The sequence below is a fragment of the Gouania willdenowi genome, chromosome 13, assembly GCF_900634775.1.
Source record: "Gouania willdenowi chromosome 13, fGouWil2.1, whole genome shotgun sequence".
NCBI lineage: Eukaryota > Metazoa > Chordata > Actinopteri > Blenniiformes > Gobiesocidae > Gouania > Gouania willdenowi.
The window spans coordinates 4,835,556-4,861,666 of NC_041056.1; the positions used below are offsets into that span (position 1 = coordinate 4,835,556).

A 26,111-nucleotide genomic window follows, 5' to 3' on the forward strand; every position below is an offset into this window, starting at 1 on the left:
CTTTAAAATGTACTTTGAAATTTACTTTAAAATATGCTTTTACTTTGATGTACTTTGATCTCTTTGACATGTTTCAAAAGAACTCATTAGGACACATCAAAGTGATCAGCAGACGCCTCTGAGAAAGACTGACAGTTGGTAGTTGAATCAGGTTTTCAGGGTCAAGGAATTCAATAATGTATTTTAAAATACCATAAATTGTACGCAGAACAAAATCCAAGATGGCCACCATTCGCATTGGAAATTTCAATCTTATCATATTTTTGGTTCTGTTACACGTATAAACTAGTGCTGACAAGAGATTACAAAAATTGTGCGATTATTAATTATTCTGTGTAATTAATTCATCTAATTGGTCTCTTTTTTAATCGTACCTAAAAAACAATTTGCTGAGAAACGCCCTCAACTTAAGGTATTTTCATTTTATAACCCAATTAGTTACATTTCTACACCCAACCGTTACTGAGTAAATCATTATTTTGTTTTAAAATGATCAATGGACATTGTGAAACTACAAAAGATGAAAATATATACATATATATATATAATTGAATTAATTAGTGATTTTTTTTAACATTTTTTTTCAAATACATTTTGATGAACCTTATATTTTATACAGATGCCTTTGTGGAAAAGTACTTTTTACACCGCTGCCAAAGACCCCGATGTACAAATTTTCATGCTTTCTACATTTCTGACTTTGAAAATCAAAGATTAACTCCAAACTATCAGCAGCAGAATGCGTTTTGCTAAAGTCAGATGTGGCCTCCATGGCCCAGAAGCTTCCAGTGTGCGTGTGTGTGTGTGTGTGTGTGTGTGTGTGTGTGTGTGGAGCGACCATGACGGGCTAAACTCAGTGGGCGGACGGCCCACCGCTGCAGGGCCATGACGAACCGTGGCCTCTCACCTCAGAGGCTCTCTCCATCCCTGCACTGCACACATGTTCACTGATGCACACAAACACGTGTACACACACACACGCACACACGTAACAGACTGAGCACACGCCCCGAGGCAAGGTCACATCACTCTAACAGCGGCTTCCCTTCGGAGGCGCTGAGGCACATTTGTATCTAATTCCGTGGTGATTCGAGGTTTCGGCTTTTTTATTCCTATTTATTTGCATTTTTCCGCCGCACGCTCGGTGGAGGATTTCAGGCGCTTTATTACATGAGACAATTGATGGCTGCCGCTGGTATTTTGTTACTTTCACTACGAGCAAACAGGTCCTGAGGGGGGCCACGGATGCACACGCAGAGAAGAGCTTTCTGTGTGAAATGATGTATTCAGGAGAGGAAGCCAAGCCTTCGGCTGCCCATTTCCAGCCCCGGGGGAACGCCAGCCCTCCTCCTACCCCCCACCAATGAATCCCCTGGTCTCCTACCTCCAAACACACACACACACACACACCATCCCCACCATTGCCAAGTCACGAGGACACGAGCAGAGTTACTGCAGCTTTACAATGATGACAAATCACACAAGCATTGCCAGAGACACTCAGACGGTAAAAAGCATCTATTAAATATTCATCCAGAGCACACTGCTTCCTACTTCCTACACTCCCCCAACCCCTCGCTTAGAAATAGAGTTCCTCTGGCGGGGACTCATCATCATCATCTTCATCATCATCATCATCATCTTCATCACAGTGGTCATTACATCAGCTGTGCCACGCCGTTTTAGGACAGAAATTGACGATTTTGTACTCTTCTTAATTAGGCCTGGGCAATATATCGACATTTAAGATATCACGATATGTTTTTATTTTCTAGCTTTATTGTTGTCGGTTTTTTTCTTTCATCTGGTCGTTAACTCCTCCTACACCGTTTGTCCGAATTTGACAAATAAGCTACCAAAACGTTCAGAAAGTTCCTGAGATTTATGCTTGTACTTTTATAGTTTGTAACTTTTAAACTTTTTGAGTTATTACATTTTTTGTGAAACTTTCAGCTCAATTATTGCTAATGTTAAGCTATTGCTAGGTTAATGCTTAGCTAATGCTAGGTTAGTGCTGATGTTAGGTTAGTGCTAATGTTAGGCTAGTGCTGATGCTCGGTTCGTTCTAATGCTAGGCTAATGTTAATGCTAGGTTAATGCTAATGTTTGGGTAATACTATTGCTAGGTTAATGCTTAGCTAATGCTAGGTTAGTGCTGATACTAGGTTAGTGCTAATGTTAGACTAGTGCTGATGCTAGGTTAGTTCTAATGCTAGGCTAATGTTAATGCTAGGTTAATGCTAATGTTAGTCTATTGCTATTTCTAGGCTAATGTTAATGCTAGGTAAATAATGCTAGGTTAATGCTGTTGTAAGGGTAATTCTATTGCTAGGTTAATGCTACTGTTAGGTTAAATTTAGGTTAGTGTTAATGCTAGGTCAATACTATTGTTAGGCTAATGCTAGGTTAGTGTTAATGCTAGGCTAATTTGTTTGTTAAGCTAACGCTAGATTATTGCTAATTTTAGGCTAATGCTAATGTTAGGTAAATATTAAAGTTAGGCTTATGCTAGGTTAGTGCTAATACAAGGCTAATTTTGTTGTTAGGCTAATGCTAGATTTGTGCTAATGCTAGGATAATGCTAACCCTTGGCTAGTATTAACATTATGCTAATGCTATGTTCATGGTAATGCTAGATTAATGTTAATGCAACGCAGGCCAGCACCTACATCCTCACTTTATTTTGTATTTAAGTACTCGTTTTAGGAGTCGCTGATTTATTCTACTTCTCATAACTGCATGAAACGCACAGTTAGATAGATTGCTAAATGCATCATAATCCAGACCTTCCCCTAAACAAGCCACGTTACTGAACTCACTCACACGTGCTGTCCCGTATAGGAGGAAAAGCCAAAAGTAGCACATATTGTGCAGTTGTTTGTTATTACATATGTCTGTGTGGCATCAGCAAATTTAACCCAGAAATTGTCTTTCTGGTAAGACTTTATTGAGTTGAAAATATTGAGATTTATGTCGTATATTGCCATTTTGAGACAAAATATCAAGATATGAGTTTTTGTCCATATTGCCCAGCCCTATTCTCAAAATGAGGTTGAAGTTCTCCATCATAAGGAGTCAGATTTACCTTCTATTTGGTGAGTGAATAGAGATAAACTTTGACATCGCAGCCTTGGTTTCAACTCATTTTATGTGTGCAAAATTTTTTATTTTTAAACACGTAAATACCTTTTTTTAGTTCTTTCAAATGAATGCTTGAGGTCTCTCCGATCTTTCACTTTATGAAGTTTTAAATCTTCACTCCCTGCAGGTTTGAATGCAGGGACATTTTGAGGAGCACTTGTATTTATTTCAGAGAGAGCTTTTATCTCGACTGTCAGACTTTGACGTTTAATTCAAATCTTGGAGGAACTTTGGTGCATTGCTTTGGAGGAGAAGGAAATTGTCATTCTACTTTTAATACAAGGTAAATGAATGTTGGAAATGGCTCCAAATCTGTAGCCTGCGTCGAGCTGTGGTAAGCCTATTTGTGGTGATGGAGGGGAGGTTTGACTTGTGGTGGCTGTGTCAGTGTCAAACAGGCCAGACTGACAGCACCCCACCCCCCCACCCCGCCGTATGAAGGGGTTAGGGTATGATTAGGTTACAGCATACAGGACAGCAGCTCGGGAAATATCCTCCTCATCGCTCAGTGGCGTGAAAACCTGCTCACTGGCAGTTCCCATGAGCCACTCCACACTCTGCCTCATGAAATATTTACCCACCGGCGCTGACAAGAAATAGGTTTTAAGAAACTGAAAGTGTCCCCTTCATTACCCAAGTAAATGTTATTTTTTTACTTTCTTTTCCTGCTTGCTGCTCAGTGACAACATGTATCCACAGGCGCTTCCCTGTTTGTTGTTTGTGACTGCAGTATTACACAATGCATTTCTGTGTCTGTCATGGAGGGTGGCGAGTGGCGGGGCGTCTGAGTGTGAGGCTGAAATCTATTTGAAAAGATGAAAAGCCACACAATTGTGCAGAAAAATAATCTCCACAAAGCTTCTCTTGGATTTAAACCTGTAAATCTGTGCTTTACAATGAAGACATTGTAACTGTAAATGTTTAATCCGTCAGGTTCTCGTGATTATTTTTTGCAAATACAAATGTTTCCAGACTTTAAATGACCTGATAATATTGTGCAGATTCTGCTTTGAAGCCATCATGTGCGACTGTTATGAAACCAGTGTTTTGTTGACAAAAATGAATTGTGGATGACAAAAAGGACGGAACGTTATATCAAAATGTTTTGATACTTTTGTTAAATTATAAAAAATCAATTGCACTTTATGCCACTGACGGCCTTAGTTACAGTATAATCTGGTAACATTTGAGGGAATAAAAAAATCCCCAATAGTGTTATTGGTTTTTTTCTTTGACCATAATTAAGATTTTCAGTTGAAATGTCGAACAGTGAATTTTCACACATATAATTTGTTTATATATTATCAGATTTAATCTATTAAAGTAGAGATAGTTAGTTTTAATGTCTGCACAATAAAGCAATCATTGGTCAATAAAATCAATGATGTTCTGACAACCAGGATCAAATCTGTCTGTGCGTGTTTGTAGAAACCTTAATACCATCTCATATCAGGTGGACAAATGGTCATTAAATCTTTAGAAAAATTCATAAACTATATCTGTAATAGATTCAGTCGTCTAAAATCTAAATATAACTTATTTGGCTAAAATGAGGCTATAATAGTAATAGCCATGATGACCAAATTTTGACCAAAACTTACCAATAGTTGCATTTTAGTCAAGACTATAACAAAAACTAAATCAAAATTTTCAGTCTAAATTAACACGACATCAAAGCTTGCCCTAGACATGAACCTAGCCGATACGCTATGGTATCCGGCATCAAGAGAGATCAAGCACTCCATGTTTGCTTTGAATTACTGCACTTGTGCTCCCTTCCCCCTCCCCCACCACCCCCTCACCTAGGTGTAACACTGCTCTCCCTTTTGATATTCTTTTATTCCTTAGGGAGGGCTGGTGCTGGTCACAATTAAGCAATAAAATAAATTCATAATCAGAATTATAATATAGTCCCAATTTTACTCCCACAATAAATTCCTCCTCTTTACTAACAAGCCCCATGATGAATTGTCAATGTACTTTTCTTGTAATGTTATAACTGAATATTTAAACTATCACCATTACTAACCACAGACATCAAATATCTGTTGACTGCTCATGCTATTGTTTTTTTTATATAAATAATTTTCTGACACGGATTTTGTACCGTGATGCTAACGTTGCGAAATCTTATTTGTGCAATTTAACGTTTTTGCAAAACCCAGTACAAACCTTGTATTTCCCTGTTTGATTCTCAGTTGCCCGACAACGCATCAAAAATCATGCTAATGCAGCTGCAGCATTAGCATTAAACAGCTCCTAAACGATTATCACCTGCCTTTGAGTTTTAGTCAAGGTTTTAATCAGCCTTCTTTGTTCGGACACTGTAGAAATCTGGCATTTGGTATTATTGTTCTAAGTGTGAAAGAGACCAGTGTATGAGATGAAGCCAATCATTCCAATTTATTAGAAAGCCTGATTCATTGTCAACTGAACAATAAGTCATAATTGAAGCAGTCGGAGAGAGGCAAGGCTTTTATTGGTATATGTATGTATGCTAGCTGCGTTTCTTGCACAGTAATGCAGGTTCTTGTCATTAATGAGTAGAAATATTAATCCAAAACACGACCTCAAAGAGACTTGGTAGCTGTGATGTGTTTTCCTTTATGTGTCTACCGCTGCTATGATGCTATTATCCACTGCACTGTGTATTATTCATTGTCTTTTTAACTGATCTGCTCTGCTGCTCCTACTTCATCACCATTACTGTTATCATCTTCAATCGTAAAAAATATAGTTTTTTGTCTTTCAAGTTTAAAAAATAAAATAAAAAATGCACCAGGTGGTGTTGTCCTCTTTTGATCAGATAACAAATAGTTCTAGAAATTGGTTTTGCTTGAGAGATAGCCCTCTCTTTTACAGGAGATTATCTGTTTTTAAGTAGCTTTAAATGTTTTATTCCTTCTGTGAGTCTTTCCCTCTCGATAAAGTATACTGCTGTTTCGTTACCCGAGGCTGATTTTCTCCAACTTTCTTTTCTTCCTCCTCTTAGGTGCGTCTTGAGTGGCCCACAGACCTCGCTGTGAGTCCCATGGACAATTCACTGTACGTCTTGGACAATAACGTGGTACTCCAGATCTCGGAAAACCATCAAGTCCGTATCGTGGCTGGCCGGCCGATGCACTGCCAAGTGCCTGGGATTGACCATTTTCTCATGAGCAAAGTTGCCATTCACGCCACCCTGGAGTCGGCTAATGCATTAGCTGTGTCTCATACTGGAGTTTTGTACATCGCCGAGTCCGATGAGAAGAAAATAAACCGGGTACGGCAGGTGTCCACGAATGGAGAGATCTCCCTCGTCGCTGGAGCACCGAGTGGCTGTGACTGCAAGAACGACGCCAACTGCGACTGTTACTCTGGCGATGAAGGCTATGCTAAGGATGCTAAGCTGAACGCACCTTCTTCTTTGGCCGTATGTCCAGATGGAGAGCTTTATATCGCAGATCTGGGCAATATTCGTATCCGCTACGTGCGCAAAAACAAGCCTTACCTGAATCCCCTCAGCATGTACGAGGTGTCCTCGCCAATAAACGACGAGCTCTATCTCTTCGACGCCAACGGCAGTCACATCTTCACCCAGAGTCTAACCACGGGAGACCACGTCTATAATCTGAGCTACACAGGAGAGGGAGACCTCGGCAGCATTACCGACAAGAACGAAAACACGGTACTGATCCGACGAGACACAACGGGAATGCCTCTGTGGCTAATGGTTCCCGATGGGCAGACCTTTTGGTTTACCATCGGTACGAACAACGCCCTTAAAACCATTGCCGCTCAAGGAAAAGAACTGGCCGTGATGACTTACCACGGAAGCTCTGGACTTCTAGCATCGAAAACCAATGAAAATGGATGGACAACCTTTTTCGAGTGAGTAATTCTCTGAAATATTTGCATAATGCCAACTGTTGTAGCAACGCACATCTCCAACTGGTCCCAATGTTTTAGGTTGTTACTTAGCTTCTTCCATTCTATCAGGAATCTGTCCTTTTAATTTATACATAGAACCTAGGACAGACGTAGGCAACTTGCAGCCCGGGGGCCACATGTGGCCCTTGGGCTAATTTTGTGCCCCAAAACAAATCCCCAAAAATTGTATTCCAAGAAGTTGGAAGGAATATAAAGCCCAACATAATACACAAAATAACTCCCAAAACACACAAATTGACAGCCCAATGCACAAAGTACACAAAAACGCACAAAAAATACACAAAATGACCCAGAGAAATTGTCAAAACCATATTCAGGAGCCACTACTACTTTACATTAAATGGGATTACTGAATGATACGTTGCTTGTATGCACCATTGCTTTCACACACCACAGACCATCACTGGTGTTTGGAGTTGTTGCATACAGCATCAACATATATCTCTCCACGCAGGCAAACCTTACCCCGAAGGACTGCTGTGAGCCTCGGCAATATTGGCGTAATGGAATTGCCAGAGGCAGTAATTGATTGAGTTGAACCGCAGATTGTGAAGAAGTTATTGAGAGCACTCCCACACACTTCAGCATCGCAGCGCTGGATTTCATTTTCCAGTGACTTGTACGGAACAATCTGTTCCTCAGCCTAATGAAATGTACCAGGGGACACCGTGCTAACTGGATGTCATTATAAAAAGTTTTTTATTCAATGAATTAGCCGGTCAGACATCTGTTAGACCTCCAGTAGGAATTTAACTTAGACATGAAATCAGATGGACTTTTTTCATATGAGGTGATATCCATCACCTGCGTTTGGTTTTGGTTGTGTTTAGAGACAATTATAGCAAGACAAAAAAGTATTAAAAACCAAGAGTGATGCAACATGCACAATATGAGTTTAAAAAAACCATGCAGTTGAATTGTGGGAGAAAACAAATCTATATTTAATTGTAATAATTATTATTATTCTGCTCTAAACTGTAAAATCATTCCAGGTTATTATTTTCTCACCAAAATCAAATATAAAAAAATAAAAAATCCTTTGAGTTTTTAAAAAAAGAACATGGATAATATGAGCTGTGTACGCACAAAGCATGATGGCTAATGCTAAGGCTAACTGTAATGCTAGGCTAATATTAATGTTAGGGTAATGTTAATGCTAGGCTGATGTTTATGCTAGGTTAATGTTTAACTAATGCTAGGCTGATGTTTTTGCTAATGCTAAGCTAATGCTTAGGTATTGCTATTGCTAAGTTAACGCTAATGCTAGACTAATGTTATTGCTATTGGTAGGCCAATGCTAGGCTAATGTTGATGGTAGTTGTAATGCCAGATTAATGCTAATGTAATGTTTGGATATTGCTAATACTGGGCCAATACTAATGTTAATGCAAGGCTAATGCTAATGCTAGGCCAATATTAATGTTAATGCTAGGTTCATGCTAAGTTAATGTTATTGCTAATGGTAATGCTGAGCTAATGCTAATGTTTGGCTATTGTTAATGTTAGGATAAGGTTTAGTTCATCTTAATGCGAGGCTAAAAGTCAGCTAATGCTTAGTTAATGCTTGGCGAATGCTTTGCTAATTCTAGGCGAAATCTATTGCTAGGTTAATGCTAATGCTAGGCTAATGTTAATATTAATGCTATCGGTAGGCTAATTCTAATGCAAGGCTAATTTTATTGGTAGTGGTAATGTCCGATTAATGCTAATTAACTAATGTTAATACTAGGCTAATGCTAATACTAAGCCAATATTAATGCTAGGCTATTGCTAATACTAGGCCAATATTAATGTTAATGATAGGCTAATGCTAAGTTAATGTTATTGCTAATGGTAATGCTGAGCTAATGTTAGCGTTAGGCTAGTGTTAATGTTAGGATAATGCTCAGTTCATGTTAATGTTAGGCTAACAGTAGGCTAATACTTAGCTAATGCTTGGATAATGCTTTGCTAATGCTAGGAGAATGCTAATGCAATGTCAATGCTAATGCTAGGTTAATGTTAGGCTAATGCTTGGTCAGCAGCTGTCCTCACTTGCATTTTCTTCAGGAAATGCAAATATTCTAGTTATTATTCTTCTTCTTATTATTATTATTATTATTGTTATTGTTTAAAAATGCTTTGGTCACATGTGTTGCCTAAAGGTAATTACCATGGGTAAAACATGATGAGGTGTTGCTGTTAATAGTCACATTTTCCTCGCTATTTAAACCATGTTGACATTGTGTGAACCTCTTTGTTAATATGAAATGTAGATTTATTTTTTGTTTATACTGAAAATCAGATGTTGGTGAGTTCCCTCAGAAGTAAGCAATACTGAATCATTTATTTTCAAGCGTTTTACTTCATCCGCGTCTCCTTGTGATCCAATCAAGTGTTTGTTTCCTTTGAATAATAAAAAGGTCACTCCACCACCTGAGGGTCAAAGCCATAATTTGCTACCATCAGACTTTTCTATTTATCTCTGCCCAACATAGCGCGTGCTGAACCTTCCTCTCATAATAATTAATGTCACCTTCATCATTTGCTCTGTAAATTTAAATTAGTTTAAATGAATAATGAAACAACCGCCAAGCGGAGGATTCACTCGAGAACAAAGACGATGAACTCCTTTTTACGCACGTCACCTTTGGCACGTCGTCATTTGCTTTGATATTTACTGAAAACACAGATGCTCTGATGATCAGTGCTTACGTCCAGGTATCACTCAAATCATCTTTAAATGGTGAAAAATACTGAGTCATTACCGTTGCACCCATCCGACAAGGTGATAATAAATCACCAAAGTGATTTATGCTAATGTTTCCCACTTATTTCCATTGCATTAGCAAGTCATCAGTCCCATTTCAAGCTCTCCCCAGCAGAGGAAAATGCAAACCCAGCCTGAGATCTGCTGAAGGTGAAGCTAATAGGAATGGGTCAGCCTATTGTTGGGGTCCCAGCGTGAAAGGTCATTGTGCGAGCATGTGACGCAGAGGTGATGCGATCCAAATGGACTTGTGGCCATTGAGGGGGAAAGCGGTCCTGTCTTTTTTTTTTTTTTTTTGTGCAGCACTCTGGCCCTGCGTGCCCCGTCTTGTCCACAGAAAACAACCTAATAGGCAGCTGAGCTGAAGTGAACCACAGCTATTAAAGCTCAGCGGCCGTGGAAGTAGCTTACGGCTCTAATTGAGACAGAGAGAGTTTGGGTCAGCGATCAAGCTGCGGCATTTGGAGTTGCTCAAGAATTAGATTCCTGTCTCGTTGGCTTAGTCTTTAGTGTTGGGGATGAAGGCAAACAACACAAAAGCTCTTTAAAATGAAAATAACAGTTCAAAGCAGGCAAACATTTTACTTTGAATGCACAATTAAAACTAGAAAGAACTCAGACCCCCATCTTGCCTTATCAGTCTCTCATATTGCATTGTCACCTAGATGTTAAAGGGATCCTCCACTGTTTTTACAAATGTGGCCGAAAACCTTTGACATGTACTTATTAGTCGACCTATGCCTAACAAAACACATTATTTTGCAGCATATTTATTTAATTGCCTTTTAAAAATAGGACTACTTTACAGTTTTAGAGCCTGTGTTCCGCCATCTTGAAATCACATGATTGATGATGTCACAAGGCCCCACTGCCTGTAAACATCCCATTGTTTTCTGTTGGAGTGAAACATTCAGCCTGATTTTTATTTACAAAATGAGATTCTTTATAGTTCTCTATAGTTGTTTTTTCATAGTATTCTCAGCAAAATATTGTGGTCGGACGTAAGGAGGGACTTAGATTAGGGCTGGGCGATGTTGCCTGAAAAGGGTTAGGGTTAGGGTTTCGATTCCATTTTCGATTATTATTTTTTTCAATGCTTTTAAAAATGACTGCAGAGATCAGATATATTGTCAAAAGTGCAACTTTATTACTGTGATTGTCCTCAAGAGTTAAAATTCATAGAACAATCCCAAAATAAAAAGTAAATGAGGTTCTGTCATTCAACAATTTCAAGTTTTAACCCAGGTTTAAGCAAAAGTGCAACAGAAATGTCACAGTAGCTTAAATTTTCTGATTAAGAAATCAAATAACTCCATATTTTATAACATATAACAATGCAATTAAAAAAAAATAGCATCTTAGCATAGTGTGAATAAAACATGAAACATGCCTGTGGCACACATATAGCTACACAAAGGGTAAACAAATGTAAACAAAGAGGGGGCGGGCTCACATCGCATTACGGTAAACCACAAGGACGGAACGTGAAAAAGTTTGAAAAAACTGTGGTGGTAAAAAAATTTAAATAAATTAATAAAAAAAAAAAAATAAATAAAAAAAATTAACTCGAATTTGCAAAATATAAATTGTTTTTACATACAAATTACATTGATTTTTTTGCCCAGCCCTAACTTAGAGTCAGAAATAAGAGAAAGTGGGTACTTGAACCAAAAAAGTTCTAGAACCAGTGCTCTAAAGGGTTGGATGTGTTTGATTAAATCTGATCATTTTTACTGTCATTCTGATGGATTGTGTCAAAAGCTTCTGATTCCTGACTTCCTGACAAAGTTTGATTAACGTTTCCTGACATACCTGTGTTTAGGATTCTTCTGCATTCTCCACTCCGTGACATCTTCTGACGACATTCCTTACTTGTTTCACATCAGTGTATTTGGTTTTCAGGTATGACAGTTACGGACGTCTGACGAACGTCACCTACCCCACGGGTCGAGTGAGCAGCTTCCGTACAGACGCTGACAGCTCGGTCCGTATCCAGGCAGAGGGCTCCAACAAGGAGGATATCACTGTCACCACCAATCTCTCAGCCTCTGGCACCTTCTACACTCTAATGCAAGGTGAGTATTTTTTTTTTTTTATTATTATGGGACTCTTAGAAGAGCAACTCAAATTTCAAGGTAAGTTGTGTCAGTGCGGAGCCTGAAGCTCAAACTTTAGCTTCAGCAAAGGAGAATTTGTTCTTTCAATCTGAAAAGTTTAGGAAGATACTCTCAGGCATCTTTTTATCTGAACTTTAGCTCATATATAACTTAGTTTAGAGAGATTTGAAGGGCGTCTGTAACTATTTCTGTTTTACTTCATTTGATGTACTGTAATTACTGACACATCAAAGGTCCTGAAATAATGCCAAAACTCATTAACAAGTATTAGTCAAGTTAAATCTTGTAAATATTAAAATTTTTCTATCCTTTTGAAGTGCAGGACAAAACTGTACGCTTAAATATCACCAAATTCTGATTCTGAAATATAACGAGATATTTGACCTTACCATTGTCCGTCTGTTAGTCTCTTTCAAACACTTGCTACACATCGAACCACCGTGTATTTTATGTAGGAATGTATGTGAGGTATAATCAGTGTCATATACTGGTAGGTTTTCTCCTTTTCAGGAAGTTATATCAATGATTATCATTCAGGAAAAACATAAACATGATAATACAGTAGGTATGGTGTTGGTTTTTCTCTGGCAATGCAAGCCAGTTTTTTCCCCCCAAAATATGGATCCGTACCCAAAGTGGCCATGGTTTTATCTTCATAGATTGTAGAATAAATGTCCTATCTATTTTGTAGAAATGTTTAAAATGTGATTACAAAAGGGTTTTTTTTTCTGTCCTTTATCCATTGGTATTAATAGACAATTTAACCATGTCTATGTTGCATATTTCATGACTTGCCGTTAAAGGCATTTCATAAATACTAGTAAATAGTGCACCCTCTCCTAATTTAGCTTAGTTTATTATTATTTTTATAATTATTATTTAATGATTCAAAGGTTAATAGAATAGAATCAATGTATTGTCATTGCACACGCCTGTCCCATCAACATTCAAGTACACTTTAAAGAATCAAGCCAAGCAGACGCAGGTATCGTTAAAAAACAACATAACGTACGGTAAAAGTCTGTCGGAATAAAAAGTTTATCAGTATAAAAATTTGAATAAAAGTGCATGTTATGAAATATTACAAAAGAGACCAATTCAAAAAGAGACAGTGTTTCATTTAATGTTAATTTCAGTTAATGAAGGTTATGGTCATTTCCTTTGGCCTGAGATAAACCTTTAACTTTAATAAAGATCACATTGGAATAATTTGGTTTCTACCATTATATTGGAATTGGATCCAATTGGGAATCAGTGACCCCTCATTCCTTAAACCAGGGGTGTCAAACTCATTTTAGTTCGGGGGCCAAATACAAAGTAGTTTGATCTTAAGTGGGCTGCAGATTTTAGGCGAGACATGTCAACATTAATGTCCCCAACGTTGCACTTTCCACGACGTATAAATGATACATAAATTATGTAAGTCGCCAACAATATTCAGGCAATAAGTGACAGGATTTTCACTTTTAAATTTCAGTGATTTTGTGACCAATTTTTATTTCATTTCAGGAAATTATGTGAGGAAAAAAAAAAAAAAATCAGAAAAATTTGAACTTTGAACAATTTGACACACAAAACTGAATTATTTGGTAATGTCAACAATAATTATGTTTTTTCTGTCTTTTTAACTTTCTCCTGTGGGCCAAATTGGAAGGTCTAAAGGGTGAGATTTAGCCCCCGGGCCATGAGTTTCCTATTCAGCAGCTTTAATCAAGGTTTCTTACAGGTTTTTTTTTGTTCCCCAAAATGCTCTGTATTTAAATTTGTTAATCAACTGGGACATTTAAAATGTGTGTATTTGCAAATATGTCCCATAGTTTCTAACTTTTCTCTAAAATGTATTCTTTTGGTGCTTTGGGGCATTTCAAATGAAGTTTTCCTCCGTGCTACTTCACTGAATTTTAAGCAGAGCATCTCATTACCGTCAAAACCAGGGCAAACAAAACTAATCTTACTAATACAGATATTCTCTTTTTATTTTATATTTTTTAATTTTTCAAATGGTTTTACTCCAAGAGGCTGTCCATATATTGGATGTCCTTATACTAGAGTGGTCCCATTGCTTTGCTGAAATGTTGAATGGTTTTAAACAACGTGTTTTTCCTAACAGAACTCGACGAATCATCACAATTACTTCTGATTAGCGCCTTTAAACCAAAGTTCTCTAGCTACGGTGGTTGATTTTAATTTAAATTAAAAAAAACAGCTCAGCTTTAGGGCCTTTCCGTCAGAATATTTTTAACAACTTGTGTGTGTGTTTTTTTTTTTTTTTTTAAACACCCTTCGAGTGACAAACAAACTGTTAGTTTTGGTAGATGTAATTTCTTTAACCTTGACGTTCTGGGAACTCACTGACTGTGTGTGTTAGTGGTGCAGAAGCTGGAATACCAGAAACCATTACGGCACACTAAGAAGTGTTTGTTGCACCCCGGTTTTTAATACCATCTGTAGCGCACCTCATATTTCTGAAAGAAATAAACAAAATATTGATTTTTCTGCCACGGAAAAAAAAAATCATAAAACGCCCTTAGCTATGGTCAAGTACGAGACCTTTACGTTTTTGGGGGGGAAAAGTTGCAGAAAGGATGTTGTAATTTTCTGTCCTGACTTTAATCTAATACTCATTGATAGCTTTGATCTTTCTGGATCGATGCCCTGATGCTAACAAAGGTCGTCCGATGATTTCTTTTTTTTTCTGACTCGTCACAAAGCAGCACCTGAAACACAAGATGACGATCTCGGGTTTCCTGCGTGTTGTTTAATGGAGTGGTCACCTCACCTCCGTGTTGTGACCTTGTCTTTAGACATCGGCCCGTGACAGATTTGGCGCCAGGAACTGCGCCGGTAATTAATTCACCGTTGTCTGCTTTGTAAGCTGGCAACCGGGTGATCACATAACGCATGAATGCACTGCTGTAGAAACGGTTCCGTGGTCGTCTGACAGGGATTCAAACCTCAAAAGTCTCAAGAAAACCACTTTTTAGACTTCCGTGTCCGTGATTGTTCAATGTTTTAAATCACGTGTCAAACTCATGGCCCGGGGACCAAATCTGGCCCTTTGGAGCATCCAATTCGGCCCGCAGGAGGAATTAAAAATGACAGCGAAAATGTTGTGGTAATGAAACGCAACAATATTTGCACAATTGTGGTCATTTTTATGTTAAATTATTATAAAGTCTTTCAATTTTCATCAAATTATGACTAATTATGAATAGAAATTTCTCACAAAATCTAGGAAATTTAAAGTGAAGTGATGATATTTATCAATAATTGCTTGGATATTGTCCGTTTTCTTACATATTTTGTATTTTATGTATATATAGAAAAATAATTGTACATTTTGACCAACCTTTTATTTTATACAGATGCCTTTGTGGAAAATTAATTAAGTTCCAATTGTGCAAAATCTCATTTTTTCCTTTTTCATTTATACATGAGATGTTAACGTATGGGAACCGTAGCAAGATTTATTACCAAAAAAATGAATAAACTTGTGTAACTAGAACCTTTTACTCTGAGTACTATTTAAATGAGCTACTTTTTACTTGTACTTGGGTATTTTATGTATGACTTACTTGTACAATTTTACTAGTACAATTTCCATCATGCAACAGCACTTCCACTTGAGTAGAATATATCAGTACTCTTCACACCTCAGCAAATCTCTGTTTTGCAGTGGTCGTTACAGTAGTTTGATTGGTGGAAAAATACGAGCCTCCTTACGGTGACTCTTTATAGCCATTTCCTGTTTGCTTGGTGTTTTTTTTTTTATAGCTGCCCCCAGCTTCTTTAAATGCCACTGTCAAGCAGATCCGTGGCCTGTTAAACTGTATTAGTGTGAACTCCAGAGGTCAGCAGTATTTGCAGCTTCCTCTTAGTCTCAGGGGGGGGTCTCCTTTTTTTGTAAGGTCTGCCCGCACAGGTCTTTGGTCAACCCGTGATGTGTCTCCGTGATGAAGAGAGAGGTAAGGGCCAGTGCAAGGTCAGCCAGCCCCTCCGCTTCCCCCCGCCCTCCCCCTCCTCCACCAAACCATCCAACACTCAATGTGCTGCGAAGGACTGCGATGTGGTTATTACAAACTGTCCACACGCAACGATATCCTGCAAGTTAAAAACAACAACAGCAATAGAGAAAAATTATAGTTTGGGGTCAATTATAATTGTAATTGCGTAATTGATAATTAAGTACAATTATGTCATTGTTGTAATCTAATCTGTTGCTGTCGTAAACATATTTAAATGATAATTGCCAATTCATGTAATTGCCATGAAAATACGATAAAAATTGTCATAATTATATTTTATCGCCATACTGGGGGACCATGTTACAGTTCTACACGTATGTAGTTAGCAGTTATTAATATCAAGCTTTCCCACATTTTACCATTTTATGAAAATATTAAAACCTATATTTTCATTGATTAGGAAGCCTCATAAGGTAACCAATGGATTGGAAAGAAATTAGATTATAGATATTTGTTTTTAGTGTGTTTTTACAGTTGATTTTGGAGCCGTTATCATATGAGATGCTAACAAAAAAAGCTAACACAAGAGGAAGTTTAACTTTTATTAGGTTATTTATTTCAGGCTCAGTAATTGTGATTAATTGTAATTGAAGTTTAGTATTTGAGAATGTACTAGTCAATTAATTTCAACTTTATTTATCGGCAGTGGCGATCTGTACAGTTGCCATATCAATATACCGACATTCTGTTTGTACACAGCACCCCTATTTGGCCAGTTTAGGTCACGTGACTAAGACTAAAGCTAAACCTAACCCTAAACCTAACCTTAACTCTAAAATCGGTTGAAATATTGGGTTAAAGCTAACTCTGACCCTAAACCAAATACCTAACCCTAAGACACTACATACCAATAGCACCGGGGGTTGTCGTGGTTCTTATTTATATAGTGCAAATTACAACACAGTCATCTCAAAGCGCTATCAATATATACAATTTCTGAGGATAAAAAATAATTGTAATTTAATTGAAATTGAGAAAAAATGCCGGTTGTTGTGATTGTCAATGAGGTGTAATTGTAACTGAAATATGTAATTGACCGCAACCCTGGTGTCTAAGCTCATGTGTGAAATACTTCATTTCCATCATTGTTCTAATTGATAATACACATGCATCCTAATGGCTGTCAGGCAGCTACAAGGCGACGTATATCAGTGGTTTTCCTACAAGGTGAGGTGTGAGATGTTCAGTGAAACATCAGTCAGAGACTAAAGCTAGAACAACGGCTGGTGTCACCTGTGGAGAGGAACAGGACAGCAGCGTCTGATTTATCCCAGCTCATTTCATTTGTGTGTGCGTTTGTGTGTGTGTGGGAACGTTCACACGATTACGGTTAGTGGAAGTGACATTTTTACGAAGACAAAGATTAATCTTCTATGGCGTGAATGCCTTTTGATGGAAAAGGTATTTGCATAGTGGGATAACTGGTAAATGTTGGCTGTTGTGGGAAAAGATCCATTATGTGAGTCAATGACTCATCATTCCAATGCTTCCAATTAGGGTTAGGTTTATTTATATAGCGCATTTCATACACAAGGCCACTCATTGTGCTTTACATGATCAAAAAGTGCAACAGAAAACCTTCAACAGCTTAAAATCTGTAAGAACATGAATTAAAATCATCAGATGAAACACATTACATCAACATGTCCAAAAATCTCTGTCTCAGTCATACGCAGTAGAGAAAAAGAGTTCCTTTAACTTTGATTTAAAAAAGTTCACATTGGATGCTGACTTCAGCTTCTTTGCAGCATAACAACTAAAAGCAGCATCACCATGTTTACTGTGAACTCTGTGTCCATAGATCTGAGAGACCTGCTGGGTTCATACATGACTAACAGCTCACTGATGTATTCTGGACCAAACCCTTTCACACATTTATACACCAGTAGCAGCAGAACTTTAAAGTTTATTCTGAGGCTGACTGGGAGCCAGTGTAAACATTTTGAAACTGGAGTAATGTGTTCTGACCTCTTTGTTCTGAACCAGCTGTAGATGTTTGATGAAGTCATTAAACCTTTCACTCTGGAGATGTTCTTCTAAATTGCACATTTCATCAAGATTTTACAGAAAACTGGGGGTGCTTTGTTGGACCTACTGTATTGTTATTAATAGAGATAGAAATTGCTTTCAAGCCTTTAAAGTGTGAATGATCACGTTACTATTATCCAGACCACTGGTCCACATAACTTCCAGTATCTGGCAAAGAGGAAATTTGGCACTTGGCGAAGGATTGAGTGTATCTTGTTTGTAATTATAATTAATTGTAAATAAATACACCTTTATGATGTAATAACAGGCTGGATCATACTTATTTTTCTCTGTGACATCCCTCTATCCTCAGATCAAGTCCGAAATAGCTACTTTATCGGTTCTGACGGCTCCCTGCGGCTCGTTCTGGCCAACGGCATGGAGGTGTCGCTGTACACAGAGCCCCATCTATTGGCTGGTACCGTCAACCCCACGGTCAGCAAGAGGAACGTCAGCCTGGCCATCGACAACGGCCTGAACCTGGTGGAGTGGAGGCAGAGGAAGGAGCAGGCGAGGGGACAAGTCACTGTGTACGGACGCAGATTAAGGGTAAGACCAATAACTGATTAAATATGCTAAGGAATATTATTAATATTTGTTATTTTATTGAATATTATCATAGGGTAACCATATATTCCAAAAAAGAGGAAACTTGGGCCAACCTTCTTGAATCTACTTTTTAACTGCAAATTCCATTATAGTTGTGTTTCCCAGATTTGATTGCCCCATGTATCCCATAACCTTTATTTCTTATTGCATGTACCCCTTAGTTCATGTTATACATTATTTATTTGTGTCTGCAGGCTCGTCTAAACTCTTTCCTGTGTCTCGTCCAACATTAACCTTGAATTTGAGACTTTTTATTCATTTATTTCTGATGTTTGAGAATTTGAACTTCAGCTTTTGGTGTATTTTAAAAAGTTGTGTCACAAATGATTATTGATGGATGAGAATCCCCTTTATTATGCGTTTTTAACTTTAATCTGTCCTTAAAAGATCTCATATAAAACCTTCTTAAAGTCTCTCAAACATTGAAACAATGAGTAACATATTCTCCTAGAAATTAAAACTATAAGAAACAAAACCCCCAAGGTTTTCAGAACATTAGATAATCAATAAATATACACTTCAATTAATAACTGGGACCTAAAAGAACAATACAATGACCTGATATTGACCGCAAAGAGCAACTCATTAGCTTTCAGAAACTGGTGGACTTTCTCTAGTAGAGCAAATATTAGCCAGGGTTGGGGTCAATTATAATTGTTTGATTGATAATTAATTCCAATTATGGCATAATTAAAATTGTAATTGTAATTTAAATCATCTGTTGCTCTCATAATCGTAATTAAATTGTAATTGAATTTAGATAATTGACTTTGTTAATGTAATTGCCATGAAAATTCTATAAAAAATTTAATTTAACGCAAAACTGGGGAACCATGTTACAGTTCTCTACATATCAACAATTAATAAAATATGTTTCATGTCAAGCTTTTCCACATTTTACAATTTTAAGCGAAAATAATTTAAATCGAGGGGTATACTGACACAAAAAATGCTTGGATGCCCCCAATAAAAATATTAAAATATGTACTTTTAATTGATTAGTAATCCTAACAAGGTAACCAATAGATAAGTAAGAAATTAGATGAAATATATTTGTTTTTGGTGTATTTTTACAGCTGATTTTGGACCCGTTATCATAAGAGAAGCTAACAGAAAGCTAACACAAGAGGAAGGTTAACTTTTATTAGGTTGTTTATTTCAAGCTCAATAATTGTGATTAATTGCATTTGTACGTTAATAATTGAGAATGCAATTGCAATTGATTTTCTGAGGATAAGAAAATTATTGAAATTTAATTGTAATTGGAATAAATACTGGTCACTGAATTCATAGTTTAATTGTAATTGAACATGGGTAGTTGAAAACAGAAAAATTGAATTGACCCCAGTCCTGATATTAGCAGAGTTACAGTGTCACAGACTGAGTTTACCTCGTACTGAGATTGGTTATGAGCATATATGTGCATGTGCACTACGGGAAAATGAATTTTTGCTAAAAAAAAAAAGAAATAATTCCATTTTGTTTATTTTTGTTTTCAAAGTGAACGGTCACGTGTTTTATTAGTTTTATTGGTTTAGGGTTGCATGCGCATATATGTTCATAATCAATCTCAGTACGAGGTAAACTCAGTCCGTGACAAGGGTGTTTTAAATGAACGTGTGCCCCTGGATGCGTTCAGGATACCTGGGAAACCCAGACATTTTCATCTATTCATAACATCCGTCCGGACAAGTCGTAAAAAGAGGACATGTCGTGGTAAATCCAGACCTATGGTCACCCTACTAATATCAGCGTTTTTATCCTGACTGGCTGCTTTGTGTCAGGTTGTCTCACATTCAGGAGGATGCAACGGTGCTAATGCGTAGGTGCCACTTTGTCTGTCATCGGCTGTTCATTTAATAGCCATGTCATCCCTTTGGAAGTGAAAGCTTCTAATGTAGGTTACAGAAAATCGCCCCAGGGGTGAGATAGGAAATGGGAGCAGCCTAATGGCAAGAACAGAGGGGATAAACAGAGCTGGAATCATTGAGCGACCTTGAGTGACATGTCAAGTGATATTACGTATGTGAGTGTGTGTGTGTGAGGCTAGGATAGTGAGCAGAGATAGAAAAACAAAAAGGGGAGGATCCAGCAGAGGTACCAGTGTTGGCGAACTTCACGAATCTTTGATGTGGTTTGTTGTAAGTGCGAGATGACAGAGAAAATCCCAAGTATTTATCTCTCTATCCATCAATCCTCTACACGAGCTTTAGGCTCCAGAGCCAATCCATCAGCTTACCTGGGAAGAGAAAGATACACTCCATAGTCCACACGGTTTGCCAATCATCATCTTCAAGGCTAAGACGGACACACACGTTTCCTCCCGTAGTCGTTTGAGTTGGTACAGTTCAGTTAAAAAAAGAAAAACCCACAATGGTCACTGATAGAACTTGAAACTGACAAAAGCAGTAATAAATAAATAATCTGAATCAGAAATTCTTTATTGATCCGAGAAACCCAAGAAATAGTGATAATAGATGAAAAGAAGGAATGCTAAACAAAGAAAACAAATAAAACGTGCATAATAAGTCAAATAATGTTAATTGAATAAGGATTAGATACAAGTGCACACATTACAGTAAAAAAATCTATGTAATAATAATAATATACAAATGTACAAATATAATACATTTTTGTCCAGGCCAGTTTCATTATTTTGTTTTGAAAAAAAAAAAAATCTTTTAACCGCATTAGTTATTTTCAGTATTTTTTTAATTGTATTTGGCAATTGAAAATTTCCAAATACATTGTTCTCGTTGGAGTTCTTATTATCCTTTGTCCTGGAACTCCTCCTAGGCTATTAGTGCAGCACTAATGATACGTATGTCATCTCATAGGGACAATGTCACTATGTCTCTACAAATATTTATCGTACACGTTTGATGCTTACATTTATGAAAAGATCATCTCAGGTGCAGTATTTTATTTATTTATTTTATATCTGAAGCTGTGCGACCTACCAGTAAAAAGATCAGCAGGGGTCAAAGTTCATGACGTCACCAAAAAAAAAACTTTTTTCCTATAACTTGGCCACTGGTACCATTGAACAACATTTCCTTTCAATGTGTGACCTTGACCTTCGCTCAAGTTCGCTAATTTTTCTGCTTTATTACAGAAATATAACGCACTAAAATAAACAAATTACACAATTAATATTCTTTATTCATAATACACATATGTGTTGTTTAAGCTCATTTATTGTTTTTATTGATTCTGTCATATGCCAAAATCCATTTCAATTGAAAAAACCTTGCTTTTCGTGTCAAATATTGTTATGCGATTAATTTAGATTAATCAAGATTAATTAATTACAAAGTCTCTAATTATCTAGATATTATTTTATGGTGTCGGCAAGGAAACTAAAGCATTGTCCTTGATGTTTTTAGACGTTAACCTTCTTGAATTTCTCATTCAGCTGTGCTACAAGGGTTTATAAAGAGAGCGGTAGAGCGAAAAATTGACAGAAGGACATTTTGAATCATTATTAAAGCAAAGCCTTTTTAAATTTATGTTTTTTTTTTTTTTTTTTTTTTTTTTTTTTTTTTTGTAAATTTCTCCGACACGAGCACACGTCTCCTTGGCACCAATTATTATTGCTCAGTGATTGGCATTTGTGATGCACTCCTATCTGTACGTGCAGCCTGGTAATGAGAGCACTCTTGTGACTGCTACTCCACCAGCAAGGATTTTCTTTCAGCGTGAAATTAAAAAGAACTGATATCTGTATTAGCATTTAAGTGTTATCACTGGGGCTTTTAGAACCGCCATTGTGTTTTCAAAAAGGAGATGCAAGCCAAAACAAAGATGGGACGGCTTGTTGCTGTTATAGACGTAAACAGCCTCTGAGTTAAATATTTTTTGTGTTAGAGATGATAAAAAGGCAATTATTTATGAAATGACAGTTTGAGATTGTTGTCTGACTCAAAAAAAAAAGCTTTGTTAAATGTTGCGCGGATGTTTGCTGTTAAAAGTGTTAAATGTTAACAATTTAGGGTTGATGCGCTCTTCCGTCGTTTCCGAGACGATGTGTGCAATTTGTAATTCTTCCCCTCGAGTGGGTTTTTCATTCTCGGGGGATTTCAGGATCAGCCAAACTATCTACTGTCTTTTTAAATTCATATCTTGGCTCGAGTAACTGTATAATGTATAAAAATCACTTATTAAAGCGTTAAAAACCTAAATCAGCTTCAGTGTCTCAACTTTTAACATTTTGCAACTTTTCTTCACAATATGAGGCAATAGTCTCACATTTAAGTTACATTTTGAGACGTTTCTTAGCAACGTATATGAAAGAGAATAAAAATAATGACTTCAATTTGGTATTTTTTAGATTTAATACCTTTGACTTTTATGTGCTTAGCTTGAGTTCTTTGTTCTGCTCCTTTTTTTCTTTTTTTTTGGCTTTAGGTAAAATAATCCTCTCAGTATGGAGTCAGACAGAACAATTCTTTATTTCTGGTGCCACAGGCGAGGGCCTTAAGTGTGCTTGCCTTCAAAGATTGGAGACTTGTAAGACTTTTCCTACTGACGAATATCTACTGGAGTGTGCATGAGTTTGCTCCAGGTATTCTAATTTACTCCCACAGTGATTCCACAAACATGGAAGTTGTATGGAACTCGATAAAAATGTTTTACTAATCTTGAATATTTGACACGAGAAGCAACGTTTTTCCAATTTACATGGATTTTGGCCTATGACTGAATCAATGAAAACTTTAAATGAGCTTAACCTCCTGCCACTTTTCTCCGAAAATCACATACCCATAAAAAATCATGTTTATATAAGCTTCTACATGACTTACATGGCTATTTGTTCTTTCAGATTGATGTAGGGCCCATTGTGGTTACAGATGATGTGAAATTTTGGAAATATATGATACTGAGTGACGATAAATCATGTTTTGAATACAAAAATCTGAAGTACGTCCAAAAAAACTAGAGCTTTACAACAAATATAAAGAAAATTCTCATTAGCGAAGGCTGTAAAAGGTATTGTGATTTCAGTGACGTCCAGTGAGGTTCATGACTGGTGAGGACCCAATAGAAGCTTAAATTGTAAATTTGTAAATAGGAAGCAGTTATTTCATTATACTTTTAATTTTATTCATTTTTATTCTGCAATTGCAAGATGATTTTCTTGCATATTGAGTGAGTTTAAATGTAATTTACAAAAAAATTACATTTGTTTTAACAATACAATAGAAAAAAACAAGATTTTTCATTAGTTTGCAAACATGAAAATTGTATTAATGTAAAAATATTTAAATCATCCATTGGAGTAAATTGTGAGCAGTTGATTATCAACTATCATCACCAGTTCCATCCTGTTTTAGATTGATTGATCAAAAGTTGGGATAATGGATAAGATGAGATGATAAATCAATGATTTTATGTTTGGAAACCTGGCATTTTTACTCTTTTAATATTCTGTTTTAGTACAAATGTGAAACCCTTACATGACTAACACCTTTTCATGTAATGTGTGTAAGATATAAAACCAAATTTTACTTCAATCTGGTGGCAATTTCAGCCTTTTTTGCATCCAATACATAACAACAGACCATCGGCTGGATTTTCCCTCTAAAGTCAAGGGTCATGCTTTCAAACCTTATGAATTTGAAAAAGCCATTTTCTCCCCAATTTCCAATTTTCAGAAATTGCTGAATAAAATGAGACTCATTAGCATTTTTGGTAATTCTCTGTCAGTAAGGAGTAAAAATGGGTTCTAATGATGGATGCGAGTCTAAATGGGTCTCACATGACGACGCATGCTCCCAGTAATTCTTACACAAACAAAGAAATGTGGTAATTTTCACAATCCCACTGATTGAATGGCTCCTGCAGTCCTGAGATAGAGCTTCACTGCTGTAATTATAGCCAAGAAAGAAGAAATATTAAATAATCACTTCATAATTACAGGTCTCCTCATGATGTCCTCTGAAGACTTGTGGACTGATTTCTCTCTATCATTTTCCCAGTGTTACTTTTTGGGTAAAATGGAATGAATGCCCTGATGTTTTTTACTCATTTTCTTCTCCCCCTCCACAGGTACACAACAGGAACTTGCTTTCTCTGGACTTCGATCGAGTCACCAGAACAGAAAAAGTCTATGACGACCACAGGAAGTTTACGTTGCGGATCCACTACGACAGTGCGGGACGACCCAACTTGTGGGCGCCGAGCAGTCGCCTCAACGGAGTGAACGTCACCTACTCGTCTGGAGGCCAGGTGGCAGGGATCCAACGAGGGACCATGTCAGTGCGCATGGAGTACGACCAGAACGGACGGATCACATCGCAAATATTCGCTGATGGGAAGTCGTGGACGTACACCTATCTGGAGAAGGTACATCGCCGACAGAGAGTCAAGGCTAAACCTTTTTCATAAATATGTTGATTTTATTTATTCAGACACATTTTCCATGAAATGTACTTTGATCTCCTGTAATATTTCAACTGTCAACTGCCAGTCTTCTTCAGAGGCGTCTGCTGATCGCTTTGATGTGTCCTTGACTTCCGCGCATTTATTCCAGCAAGACTCTTATTGTATTCTTTTTCAATAATATGTTAAGGACGTTTCCTTTGAAGTCAAGGAAACTTCAAACGGACAATAAATAAAGGAAATTATTTGGTTAATGCAGTGGTTCCCAAACTGAGGGCCAGGGGGCGTGACATCATGATGTGGGGGCACAAGGGGGGATGGGGTCTGTGCGCTAGAATAGCCTTGCTGAACCTTAAAGAGTAACTAAACGCCGGCTTTCTCCTGACCTGCCACTAGGAGAGAAATAAAAAAAATGCCTTGACTATGGGCGGGGCTCTTGGAGCATTTAAGACACGCCCAGTCTATACGATAAAATCTCCAATGAACAATCAATGCTATGCTAACCTGCTACTCATTACTCAATATACCTCTCTATTCACTCATCTCATTCCAACCTACTCACCACGGTTTGTAGAGCCCACAGGTGCTAGATTTTATAAAAGGGGCGGGGCTAACAGTGCTCGTTTGTGACGCAAGATGGTCCCAAAGCATCACATAAAAATAAATTGTAATAGCCAGGTTTCAACCCATAGAGGGCAGTCACTCTGACATTTTACAACAAAATACGCCAAATTGAAATACTTTAACTAAAATGTTGAGAGTTGGACCAGGATCAATCATGATAAGGGCCCCATTGTGACAAAATGGTCACCCGTAGTGGAGACGTGTTAGACAGATGAGTTTTAGTGGGGACGTGTTATGCAGATACGTTTTGAAGGTGTATTTGCATTCCAAGTTGAGGAGAAGTTTGGGAGTGGAGTTTGAGTTAACTCGTACTGTCTCCGTTCTGCTGCACTATCAGCTCCTAAGCACTGACACCAGCCAAAATGTAATTAAACGTGTCTGGTGCGCTGCAGATCTTATACTCCGTTACCATCGTCTGACAACAAAGTTCAAACCTGAAATAGCATCCGATGAAAAGTGCTGAGTGAAATGTCACTTTCTACTCACTAATTGAAGGGAAGGACGCTT

The 26,111-nt window shown here is 37.4% G+C and overlaps 1 protein-coding gene across 1 annotated transcript in view; it reads left to right on the plus strand.

Moving 5' to 3' along the window:
• Positions 1 to 26,111, plus strand: part of tenm4 (teneurin transmembrane protein 4) — a 216,233-nt gene that overhangs the window by 169,380 nt on the left and 20,742 nt on the right. Inside the window, 4 exon segments of the mRNA XM_028464343.1 lie at positions 6,134 to 7,011; positions 11,723 to 11,895; positions 18,304 to 18,539; positions 24,648 to 24,944. Coding sequence (XP_028320144.1) covers positions 6,134 to 7,011; positions 11,723 to 11,895; positions 18,304 to 18,539; positions 24,648 to 24,944 — 1,584 coding nt within the window.